Source organism: Brassica napus, chromosome A2, assembly GCF_020379485.1.
Source record: "Brassica napus cultivar Da-Ae chromosome A2, Da-Ae, whole genome shotgun sequence".
Lineage (NCBI taxonomy): Eukaryota > Viridiplantae > Streptophyta > Magnoliopsida > Brassicales > Brassicaceae > Brassica > Brassica napus.
In genome coordinates this window covers 10,436,937-10,450,037 of record NC_063435.1, presented here as the reverse complement: position 1 = coordinate 10,450,037, position 13,101 = coordinate 10,436,937, and the positions used below count along the sequence as shown (strand labels likewise).

At 35.0% G+C, this 13,101-nt stretch overlaps 2 protein-coding genes across 2 annotated transcripts; one reads left to right on the top strand and one right to left on the bottom strand.

The window, feature by feature from the left end:
* The first annotated feature begins 2,076 nt into the window (after positions 1 to 2,076).
* Positions 2,077 to 6,037, top strand: LOC106394738 (probable alpha,alpha-trehalose-phosphate synthase [UDP-forming] 8). Its single transcript, XM_013835300.3, has 4 exons — positions 2,077 to 2,384; positions 2,845 to 4,828; positions 5,051 to 5,324; positions 5,399 to 6,037. Exons 2-4 carry the CDS (start codon positions 2,979 to 2,981, stop codon positions 5,717 to 5,719), a joined length of 2,445 nt encoding a protein of 814 aa, XP_013690754.1. The 5' UTR covers positions 2,077 to 2,384; positions 2,845 to 2,978; the 3' UTR covers positions 5,720 to 6,037.
* Positions 6,038 to 7,476: 1,439 nt separating this feature from the next.
* On the bottom strand, positions 7,477 to 8,125 carry LOC106420979. The gene has a single exon (XM_013861820.3). It carries the CDS (start codon positions 8,107 to 8,109, stop codon positions 7,777 to 7,779), a length of 333 nt encoding a protein of 110 aa, XP_013717274.2. The 5' UTR covers positions 8,110 to 8,125; the 3' UTR covers positions 7,477 to 7,776.
* Positions 8,126 to 13,101: the final 4,976 nt, after the last annotated feature.

Below are 13,101 nucleotides of genomic sequence, written 5' to 3'. Positions count from 1 at the left end.
TTTTAAATCCAAAAAATAAAATGTAAGTACTTGATGTTACAGCTATGAGACAGCCCGGTAATCATAAATAAAAAGGGAAGGTTCTAAGGTTGGCTTTGGCTTTTCATACAGACATGCACAGATCCTTTCCCATGTAAATATAACATTATTATGACGTGTCAATAATTCATTGGCTATCAATTTTTTGACTAGTTACGTAAGTGGGAACGCAGTTCTGCAGAAATATAGGGAAACACTTATCCATTTCGGAAACATTCTGATCCTCGTTTCTTATTCAACCCCATGGGTCCCACTCACACTTAAGACATTACGAAATTGACATCGTGTCGGATTCGTATTGGTTTTTATGACTAAGGCCCCACCTTGGCCGACGATTATGTCTGCCTGTCTGGATAAACTATGTTTTGGCTCAATACCTGTTAGGATCAACTCGCATAGAAGACATTTAATTTGCAATATAATTTTTTTGTTTTTTTGTTTTTTGTTAAAGAATATAAAATTTATTATTTTGATGTTTTTCTTAAAATTATATTTTGATGTTTATATTGTATAACGAAATTTGATTTTGTTATTGAATTATTTGTAGGTAATACATTTTATTTTTAAAATATATGTTTTTTAGTTTATGTACACAATTTTAAAACATTAATTAATAAAAATATGGAAGATCATTACACAGTGTGTTACTATTTTTCCTGGAAACTAGTTTCTTGCCGTAAGAAAACAAATAATAATGTTAACCAAGATTAATACCACCAAAGATTCAAAGAATGCATTTTAGAAGGGAGTATATATCAAAGAAAAAAGTGGTTTAAGTTTCAAAAAAAGTGGTTTACTTTGTTTTTTGTTTACATAAAAGAAATAATCTTATTTAATAATTTGCACCCACGCGCATGGCCCTTTCGAATAGGGGAAGAGAAACTACAGCTGTGAAATTAGTTTTTATTTATTTAATTATATCCACTGGACTTGAAAATTTATTTATAAAATAAACTTTTTAAAAATATGAAAGGAAGAAGAAAGGGTCTTATCGGATACGTCGGATCCAATCTCCCAATCCGCATTGGCTTTCGAGGCAACGTGGGATGTAAAAAGAAGACCTTTAGGTTCAACATTATTTACTTAACCAGCCACTGGGTCTTAGGGTTAGTGGGCGTCCTAAAATCATATGAAGATAACGTGTGCATACACCTCGATATTTTCTTTTTTTGCATAATCCGTACTGTTTATAAATCTAATAAACAGCACTAATAGAGTAATAGATCGTGGGTAGGCAGGCGACTAGGCATTTCTCGTCACCAGTGGATAACGATAAGATATGTTTATTTTCAAACTTTGTTTCAACTTTGTACTTTGGAGTAGTTCTTTTAATTATTGATTCACATGATTTTTACCGTACCCTTTATTCACTTGATTATGTTATACTTGGAAGTTGGAACTAATTATATTATTTCAGAATATTCTTTAGAATAAACTTGTATCCGATGGATTAGGACCATTAGGTATTCAATTTTCTTTTTAGAACAATTTTTTTTGTTATACTATTGGTATTGTTTTTCAGTTTTAGGTTCAGTCCTCACATGCTTCAGAACATTACCATCAGAAAAACCATGTGCTAATGATTAATGAGACATGCATTTGCAATATAGTACTAATCATGCTAAAGGCTATATATATTATTCATAAATGAAATTTAACCAAACAGTGTAATAGAAGCCATGATTTGAATTTGTCTCCTTTTCAAATATTTTTAAACATTGGGATAAAAATTATCTTGTAAGTATAATTTGACTCTTATATATGTAAATGGGGGACCCCATAATATCCATATAAACCCCAGACAATAGGATAAGATGCGAGTTGGTAAAATTTAATTAAGGATTATATTAATCTGTTCTTGAGTGTAAAATACAAAGTTTGGTCCACCACCCCCACACACTAATCTACCAAACCCAATATTAGTCGATAAGAAAGAAGGCAAAGGGTACCATCGTAATTTCTTATGGCGGCCTCCCAAAAGACTTATCCAAAACATTATCGCCAAAAGAACGTACAGAGCAAAAGCTACGATATGATAATATTAAATAAATTTCAAAATATAGAACTTTTTTATAGTAATATAGAAAAGCAAATAGATCGTTAGAAAACGTGTATAATATATGAATATATTTCCGCATATATAAGTTTTCCTTTCTTGAAATCTCATATTTTATTTTCTTTCTTTTTCTTCCTCTCTCTGAATCTTTCTCTTGAGTGCTGCGAATATCCGAAAGAGTTCCGAGTCTCTTTCTTCTCTCCATCATCTTCGCAAGCTTTCCATTAACCGGTTTGACCACAATAATATAAACATCCACCGGTTCAGAGATCAAGAAACGACGGAGACGGTGAGTTTCCGGCGATATCTCCGTCTTTATACAACTGTGTTTTGATCCATACATATTTAGATCCTTAACGCTAAATCCTTATGTGTTTTTGATCTGTTTATGGTATAATCTCATGCTTTGATTATCCCTAACAATGGTGATTAATTAGCATCTAAATAGCTTCTTATTTCGTTGATTGTATAAACGACAGCGTTTTTGTACGAAAAAGACACAAGCTCGTGTTCTTGATCTGTTTATGGTATAATCCAATGCTTTGATTAGGCCTGAAAATGATGTTCAATTAGCATCTAATAGCCTTCTAATCTCTTTATTTGTAGATTATAAGAACGACACCGCTTTGTGAACAAGACACAAGCTCTTGTGTTTTTGATCTGTTTATTGTATAATCTCATGCTTTTGATTAGACCTGACAATGATGATTAATTAGCATCTAATACCTTTTTAATCTCTTTATTTACAGAAACGACATCGTTTTGGAAGTTATTCGAACAAGACACAAAGCTCTTTAGTCTTTAGCTTCTGGTCTACATGGTAACAAGACCCTGCGCGAATTTTCTCGACGTATCAACTTGAAACCTCTCTCTCCCACGCGTCATGACCGTTCCAGGAATCATCTCCGGCTCCTCCGAGGTAACTTCTTCTCCACGCGAGAGGAAGATCATCGTGGCCAACACGTTACCTCTCCAATCCAAAAGAGACTCAGAAACAGGCAAATGGAGTTTCTCATGGGACGAAGACTCTCTCCAGCTCCAGCTCAAAGACGGCTTCCCTCCAGACACAGAGTTCCTCTACGTCGGCTCCCTCAACGCACACGTGGAACCAAACGAGCAAGAAGCAGTCTCGCAAACCCTCCTCACCAGTTTCAACTCCGTCGCCACCTTCTTACCCAAAGACCTTCAAGAAATGTACTACCGCGGCTTCTGCAAACACCAGCTGTGGCCTCTCTTCCACTACATGCTCCCCATGTTCCCCGACCACGGTGACCGTTTCGACAGAAAGCTCTGGCAGGCTTACGTCTCCGCCAACAAGATCTTCTCCGACAGGGTGATGGAAGTCATCAACCCCGAGGACGACTACGTCTGGATCCAAGATTACCATCTCATGGTTCTCCCCACCTTCTTGAGGAAACGTTTCAACAGAATCAAACTTGGTTTCTTTCTCCACAGCCCTTTCCCTTCCTCAGAGATCTACCGGACGTTACCCGTCCGCGACGAGATCCTCAGAGGCTTGCTGAACTGTGATCTCATCGGCTTCCACACGTTTGACTACGCGAGACACTTCTTGTCTTGCTGTAGTAGAATGCTCGGTCTTGATTACCAGTCTAAGCGCGGACACATCGGTCTTGATTACTTTGGTAGGACCGTGTTCATCAAGATCCTCCCCGTCGGTGTCCACATGGGTAGGTTAGAGTCTGTTCTCAACCTCCCTTCAGCCGCGGCCAAGATTAAAGAGATCCAAGAAGAGTTCAAAGGGAAGAAGCTGGTCCTCGGCATCGACGACATGGACATCTTCAAAGGCATTAGCTTAAAGCTTTTGGCGATGGAGAGTCTCTTCGAGACGTACTGGCACTTGAGAGGGAAAGTAGTTCTTGTTCAGATAGTCAACCCCGCGAGAACCTCTGGTAAAGACGTGGAAGAAGCCAAGAGAGAGACCTACGTGACTGCTAAAAGGATCAACGAGCGCTACGGTAGTCTTGATTACAAGCCTATAGTGTTGATAGACCGTCTTGTTCCTCGTTACGAGAAGAGCGCTTACTACGCTGCTGCGGATTGCTGCTTGGTGAATGCGGTGAGAGATGGTATGAACTTGGTGCCTTATAAGTATATAGTCTGCAGGCAAGGAGGGAGTCTTGTTAATGATTCGTCGCCTAGGACGAGTACTCTTGTTGTGTCTGAGTTTATTGGATGCTCGCCTTCTCTGAGTGGTGCTATTAGAGTGAATCCATGGGATGTGGATGACGTTGCTCAAGCGGTGAACTCGGCTCTTAAAATGAGTGAAGCTGAGAAGCAGCTAAGGCATGAGAAGCATTACCATTATATTAGTACTCATGATGTTGGTTACTGGGCGAAGAGCTTCATGCAGGATCTTGAGAGAGCTTGCAAGGATCATTACAGTAAGCGTTGCTGGGGGATTGGGTTTGGATTAGGGTTTAGGGTTTTGTCGCTGTCTCCTAGCTTTAGGAAGCTGTCTGTGGAACACATTGTTCCGGTTTATAGAAAAGCGCAGAGGAGAGCTATATTTCTTGATTATGATGGCACTCTTGTCCCTGAAAGCTCCATTACTCAAGATCCAAGTGCTGAGGTTTTGTCTGTTCTGAAGGCTCTTTGTGAAGATGCTAAGAACACAGTGTTTATTGTTAGTGGGAGAGGACCAGAGTCTCTGAGTGAGTGGTTGTCTCCTTGTGAGAATCTTGGTATAGCTGCTGAACATGGATACTTCATAAGGTATGTATTAATGCATAGTACTCTTGTCCAGTGTTATTAAAACCATATTTACTATCAAAAATATTTTTTTGTTAATTGTTTTTATTAATTAAAACATTATAACTATTACAAATAAATTTTTTTTTAGATTATTTATTATACTCAATTTTCTGAATTTTCATATACTTTGAATGGTTTTTTGGATTTAAAGAAAATTCTTTTTGTTTGTTTGTGGGGGTTTAGGTGGAATAGCAAGAAAGAGTGGGAGACTTGTTACGCGTCTACGGGTACAGAGTGGAAGGCAATGGTGGAGCCTGTTATGAGATCATACATGGAGGCAACAGATGGGTCTAGTATAGAGTTTAAAGAGAGTGCTTTGGTATGGCATCATCAAGACGCTGATCCAGATTTTGGTTCTTGCCAAGCTAAGGAGCTTCTTGATCACCTAGAGAGTGTGCTTGCGAATGAGCCTGTTGTTGTCAAGAAGGGTCAACACATTGTTGAAGTAAAACCACAGGTAAGCAAAAAAGAATAAAAACACTCCCTTACTAAATTAACACACATGTTCTGAGTCTTGTCCTTGAGTTTCAGGGTGTAAGCAAAGGTCTAGCTGCTGAGAAAGTAATCCGGGAGATGGTTGAACGTGGGGAGCCACCAGAGATGGTGATATGCATAGGAGATGATAGGTCTGACGAGGACATGTTTGAGGGTATGTTGAGTACGGTGACAAATCCAGAGCTTCTGATTCAACCAGAGGTTTTTGCATGCACTGTTGGGAGAAAACCAAGCAAGGCTAAGTACTTCTTGGATGATGTAGCTGACGTGCTTAAGCTACTAAAAGGTTTGGGGGATTCATCGTCGAGCTTGAAGACCACATCTCACACAGAAGTTGCATTTGAAAGCATCATTTAAATGTGGGAAGTGCCAAGAATAACCAGAGTTAAATTTACTTAACATCAAAATGTAAAAAGAAAAAAGAAGAGGAGGAATGGTATTTAATTTGCTTCTGAAGGATTATGTTTCTTGTTTTCGGGATGGATTAGGATTTGCAGTTTCTATTTCTTTCTTTTTCTGTATAGAATTAGAAACTACTTTCTTTTTTTGTTTCTTGAATTTAATTCACTTGTGGCCTCACTGACTTGAAGATGTAGTCAGAGGGGTCCGATCATTTGACTAGTACAAGTGTCCACGTGACAGCCAACTAAAAAGAGTAGTTGTTGTTTGTAGTTTGATGTCATGTTCATTTATTTCCCAAACCAACCTCTTGTTTTAATATCTTCGACGGTCGTCATGGCTCGCACAACTTTAGTTCACATATATATCCCTAAACTTTCTCATTTCCAGCCCATGAGGCTCAAGCCTCACCAAACTATCAGCTCTCGTATCCCCGAAGTGTACACGAGTTTTGTTTCTATTAATTTTAATTGAAAGGCGAAAAATTACTGGAAGATAACTCCTAATACTATTAGATTACATCTTATCTTAACCAGTTAGAGATATTTTGGGCTGGAAGCTTTCGAAGCTTATCCAACACTCCTGGAGACTATGCTTTCATGTCCAAAGACGCAGAGAAAATGCAGCAGCTGCGTCGGAGCCGTGCATTCTACAGTGGCTGGGATTCTGAGTTCCCAAATCAGCAGCAGGAGCAGAACAGTGAGATAGTCTTTGGGGCGGTCCAGTAACAGAGCAGCAAGAGCATGGAAAAGCCTACTGAGTCTGGAGATCAGATAAATAATACTAATACTCAACATAAATTCTCACTACAGTGCTCATTCTGTTAGTTACCCATATGGTTACTATCCATATACATGTAAAGTCTTTGGGATTACAAATTTTAGGTTTTGAGATTTAATGCGAGGTACTTAGATGCTCTTGTCTTGTAAGAAAAGTTGCAAAACTTTTATTGCATTGAGTAATATAAAATATATATGATCTTTGTGAGAAAGTGATACTGTGATTTCATTCTTTAAAGCTCAACAAGTTCATTAGATCTATCTAAGATTTTAATTGAAGGCTTTGTGTCAGTGGCTAAGCTCAAAGAACTAGTATTCCAAACGGTTTTATTGGTTTAGTATCTTGAGGTAAATACATAGAAACATACATCAGTTAAGTGTAAAACATAGAGAGTTAAATAAATTTAACATTATTAAAAAAAATTATTAGAGAATATTTCATCACTTATCAGATGCAACTACGGATGGTCCTACCTCTTCAGAGATCTAAAACACTAAAACAGTTTATGAAGATGTAGTCTTTTTAATTCTTAGTGCTGTTTATTTCAAATTAAACACATTGAGATGAAACATTTGCCTATAGCTCCCAAAGTATTAGTGGTTGATATGTATATGTCATTTGGTCCACAAATTAATCAAGTTAAATATATGCATTGATTGTTTAGTAATTGTTTCAAACCCTACGAATTTCAGGGTCGACATTGTATATACCTCAACTTACTTTTCGATGAGTACGTGAGTTATCAGTGAGATGGATGTACTTGCTTAATCAATTAGTCTAGGCAGATTTTTAGAGTAATGAGTTGGTGGAACTTGGAAGGTTCGGTACATATGCGGTTTAAAATCCTGATTAGGTCTTCTCAGGATCCTCCATTATTCTTTAGGCGAATGTATTCCTGGAGTGGAAAGTTGAAACCGTGCATGTATATTCACAAGTAACTTAAACTTAACTCTTCAAATATAAGATAATATGAATTTATAACATCAAATATTAGCCATCAGTATACGAAGGCCTTGGGCAAAACAAGAAGTTCACAAAGCATATTTTAGAATTTCAAACTACTCAATTTCTTACACATTGTCGGATACACATGAATATAGATAACCAATATAACAAATGAAAATACGACATAAAGCAAACTCCAAATGACAATTGATATACAGAGAAATAAAGTCCTTACCATAGCTTATATGACAATGAAGAGAGGAAGAAGCAGAAGAATAGTGCTAGGATTTTCAGAGAGAGTACATATCTGAGAGTGCTTTAAGGAACCTAATCTTCAACTTCAAGTGGACAATATAATCCACGGTTTTAGATAAAAGCAGATCCGGGTGGTTGCATCTCTTTCCACCCGGTATCAGTATTTGGAGCTTCCTCACCTTCACCCCAAGCAACCCGGATCCTGACCCAGAGCCATGACCCCTTTTGTTGTTCTTCTTCTTGTTCTTGTCCATTGTTTGCTTCACCATCCTCTCGTATTTCTTTGACTCCTCCATTGCCTCTTTGTGTAATGAGTAATGACAACACTTCAAAGGGTTGTGATGCAAACGAACGTGCGGGTGGTCCATATTTATATAGGTATATGCTTCTAAACCAATCAGAGTTCTCAATCTTTTTTTTTTGGTTTTGTCATTTTATTTTCGTGCAATTATAGAATTTGTTGTTTTTAACAAGGCTGCTTACTTCCACACGCTCAATCTGTTTGTCCTTTTTAATTGTGCGATTAGAAAGCATTATCCATTACAGATATATGTATTAGTAATGTCGGTCGTTAAATTTGTATTTAATATTGCACGGGTTCAATAATTCCCAAAACGTTAAAAGATATATGTAATCACGTGTGCTGGATTCACTATCATTTGTTTTGGTTTGCAATGTAATCTTGTAATATATATACACATATACTAGAGCTTGGTCCCTGCATCCATATGTGTTTTGTTTAATAAAATAGACACATATAATTCTTCACATCACAATAATTTAATAATGAAATAAACATGCGTTTGTATGGATGTTTGTTCAATTTGTAATATAAATTTCTTTTGATAGATCGAGAGTTTTTAATTTTCTGTAATTGGTTAATTGTTAATATTATGATTAGATATTAAAGCAATCAAAATGATATGTTTATATGTAATACATTCGTCATTTAATAATGTTTAACTACATTAAACATTTTCTTATGTATTTGTGTATATAAATTAAAACACCAATCAGTAAGTTTATGTATATTAATAAGATAGATAGTTATGCACTAATTTATTTACATGCCAAATAAATTCCACTTCTCTATTTATTTTTAAGGAAAATATTAAATTGAAATTTATTTGTTGTATTCTTATAATCCAACTATATTTATGTGAATTATACTAATTATCAAATTATTTAACATATATTTGAAAATAACTTATATCTTTTAATAAAACATTTAGAGTTTATATTTTGTATGTGAACTGAAATAATAATATATATGATGTATGTCATATTTCAAATAAATCTGTTTAATTTTATTATAAAAATTGTTAGAGAATAATCTGGTTATAGAATAATCTAACAATAAATTGATTTGTTGTTAATTAATATTTTTTGATTAATTAATAATTATTAACTTAGCAGCACAAACTGTAATTATTAGGATGAAAGAAAGATTATTTATAACAGATACTTCAAATTTTAATAGAATAGACGGTTCTAGTTTAGTTGGTTTTACCTATATGTTTCTATATCAAGATTATACATATACAACAAAATCTTAAAGAAGAAAAAATACTTGGATGATTCCTCTTGTCTTGCGCAAACGACCATAGTATATAATTAATCAGATTGTAGGGATGTAATGTTTGTATCAATCAACAGGGATGTAATGTTTTACCCAGGTTTCTATATCAAGATTATAAAGATGATAATGAAGGTTACTCATGCAAATGTGTGTGAGTGTGTTCCGCGGAGTTGGGGCGTACGTGTTGTGTTGTTAAAATTTTCTTTTGGCCGACACTATGCAAGGTTTGTAAGTGCCAACTGGACACTACGCACGTGTTTCGACAGCTTAGCTTAGCTTTAGCAAGCTCTCTTTTGTAGCCATCGGTTCTCGACAGTCGACATTGACGTGATCTCTCCTTACCCCCCTGTCTCTTTCTCATTGATAGGCATGGATCAGTCCACATAATACGTTTAAATTATCGTTGCTCTGGTATATGGGAGTAGTAGTAGTACACTAGTTAGAAGAAATCAGTAAATCAGTTTTACATATGTTTAGACTTTAGATCGATGTATATAACCACAAGGTTGTTTAATACAAAGAAATAACGATTAATTTAGGAATTTGAATCTAAACAGTATATTATGGATTTTATTTATCTTTCTACAATCGGATCATCGTTATTTCAGTCGTTTTTCAGCATATATATTTATTGAAACAATACATGATTAACATAAAATGGACCACTCTACGATTCACATGCATTTGTATGATAATGAGATTGATAAGGATGAAATCAAGTGGCCTTTAGCTTCGAGCTTAGGGCTTTGACAGCCTGACCAGATGGCTATATGTGAGTGACTACTGACCAATGGGGTTTTGCTGTTATTACCCTCTTCGGCAAATCGACGTGGCTGACGTGCCACATGGGTCCCTTCCTTAGACTCATTGCTTCCACAACACACGTTTCTCACCGTTCGATGATTGCCCATATGTATTTCCTTTCCTTTGCAACTGCATGGTTTTTATACATATAGATAGTTTTAAACAATTTTATTTAGATGATCATAGATTGTTCATGGAAGTGGAAATGCACCGCAGTCTACGGCAACAGGTCCCTACTATTGTATGTTTCCCTCTTTTGGGGCTTTTTTTTGTTCATTTGGCGGGATCTCGGAACAATTATTGGAAATACATTTTTTCCATAAGTCGTTATAGTAATTCCGAAATTATTTTCATCAAACATTTATATAAACCACTACAGCTAAACCCTTCTCTTCTCTTTTCAAAACTGATAGACGATATATTTGACTTCGTGTGCGTTAGTTTATAAACTATTTCTTTAAACTCTCTCAAACAAGTTTTTTTTTTCATTCAAAGGTCATATTGCTTCAAATTTTTGACATCAGAAAGAAAAATGTATGAAAAAACTTGGTTTGATGAGATAATAACGATCGAGTTTTTAAGTTTCAGAAACCAAAAACTACAATTATTTTCGTCTTCAACACCTAAAATAATACACAGAAATACACAAAAATTAATTGTATCAATTTCGAAAAGACAAGAAAAACGTACTGTAGTGAAATACTTTGTTATAAGAATGTTTAAATAATTTTTTTAATATTTACATGTTTTCACTTTATCTTACTTGTGTATTCAACAAAATATATTATTTAGAATATTGGGCAGTAAAGACCTACAAGTATAAGCTTTGCACTTTATTGTTTGTTTTGCAATTCAAATCGGATTAAGTTGCTAACTGATTTCGTCTTCCTTCGTATCTACCTTTTTATTTAAAACAACGGTGAGGCTGTGAGTTGTAATAGTATGTGAGGTTGTTTCAAGTTGTAATCATAAGTACGAATATATGGTTTGATGTGAAATATCTCTAACGAATTAGCGATCCATCTATATTGGATATCGTTGAATTTCAATATATATGTGGCGCATTTTCCAATATTCTATAGGCTTTTAGATGTAACTTATTAATACATAAATAATCGGGAAGCACATGATGTGTTTATTCAGTGAATATCAAAGTCTATGATCGCAACGATTATTTGACCTATGAATTGCAAGATATTGTAATATTAAATACGAATACATATCTGAAAGACTGAAAACTAATATAGGTTTTATATTCGGGGATTTGATCGTTTCTCAAATCTACATGTGCTTTGCCATAAACGCTAGCATGATGGAAGATTTGAAGTTTCTCACAAGAAATGTTGATTAAAATCATTTTGCCAGCTTCACTCCCATTTAGCCCATACAGATATATCTACCAGCACAATAATTGTAAAACGAACATATGGTTAAGAGACGCTATATAGTATATTAATGAACAGATGATGATGCTCATGTGTTTGTTGCAAACGTTTAATTGGTTGGTTGTATCAACCAAATTAACTCAATATATTTACATTTATGCATGCAACCCATACTCTCATGTGTTTTGGCCAGCTCAGTGTCCGCCGTTTTCAATGTAGTTTACAAAAGTAGAGCCATTTTAAATTGTGGATGGTGTGGATGCTCTCCGATCTTTTGTTTGTGTGTATACGTTAATATTTACCATGTAATTTTCAAATAAACATTTTTTATACTCCAAGCCTAGACCCCAAACGCAAACAGAAAATAAAATCAATCCATTCAATCATATGATGTTTGGCTTTCGCGTTTTCACTTTACCGAAGTTTTTCTTTTATAAAGAATGAACATGTCTTCTGTTTCGAAAATGTTATTTATTTTAGGTTTTTTTTTTCTGGTGAGATTGAAAGAAAAATGTGGTTCAGAAAATTTTAGGAAACAGGCAAGCCGATAAGAAGTTGGCGAAATATTGGTTTGAGAGACTTCGTCCACAAGCGCCTGAGTAGAGAAAACGAATACATACGTATAAAATGAGATTTTTATTCCGTCTAGATGGACATGACAACCTAATATATGCACTTGTTATCGGCTCTAGTTAATTTGGGCCAGAGAATTGTATTTGGAATATATATATATATTGCTTGAAGTCCAAGTTAGTAGACACCAACGTCAGAATATGTAAAAGATCTACAAACCTAAATTATAGAACTATCAATGGAAACCTGCATCCATTGATACTCCAGATAACGAAAAGCATTCTATTACCACTTTCTATTATTATCCTTTGCATTCTATTACCACTTTCTATTATTATCCTTTCTTTCTTCTAATATGAGAATTCTTATAGGGGTGGGCGTTCGGGTACCCGTTCGGGTTCGGATCGGGTATTTCGGATTATCGGGTATTTCGGTATAGAGGTCTAGAATCCGTTCGGGTATTTCTGTACTTCGGGTCGGGTTCGGGTATTTTTAGTTCGGATTCGGTTATTTTGGATCGGGTTCGGATATTTAGATTTTGAAAAAAAATATATTAAAATTTTTATTTCTCAAGTTTGTTGTATTTAAAAATATAACTTTCAGTTAACTAATTTTTTATTTTTAATAGATTGAATGGTTAATATATTTGGACATAACATTTTAAAACTAAAAATGCATTAATTTAGTTACTTTTTTTAAATTTTGGATGTAACTTTTTGTTAATTTTTGAAATAAAAAACTTGATATGCATTTTAAGTGAGTAGCAAATCATTTTTTCCGTAATTGTATGTATATCATATGAACTTAAAGTATGTGTAGTATCAATATAAATATTTTATATAAAATGAGAGATATAAACTAGAAATATAAGGTTAATTATATATATGTTCGGTTATCTTCGGATATCCATTCGGGTTCGGATATTATCCATTCGGGTTTGGGTATCCAATCTCTCCTTATTCAATACCCGTTCGGGTATTTTGCTACTTCGGTTCGGATTTCGGTTCGGGTTTTTCGGA

What these genes read in the sequence shown, in the direction of transcription:
- LOC106394738 (XM_013835300.3), top strand. Translation starts at nt 2,979, where the DNA reads ATGACCGTTCCAGGAATCATCTCCGGCTCCTCCGAGGTAACTTCTTCT. An exon ending in GAACATGGATACTTCATAAG is followed by an intron (nt 4,829 to 5,050) that starts GTATGTATTAAT and finishes GTGGGGGTTTAG; the next exon opens with GTGGAATAGCAAGAAAGAGT. An exon ending in TTGTTGAAGTAAAACCACAG is followed by an intron (nt 5,325 to 5,398) that starts GTAAGCAAAAAA and finishes CTTGAGTTTCAG; the next exon opens with GGTGTAAGCAAAGGTCTAGC.
- LOC106420979 (XM_013861820.3), bottom strand. Translation starts at nt 8,109, where the DNA reads ATGGACCACCCGCACGTTCGTTTGCATCACAACCCTTTGAAGTGTTGT.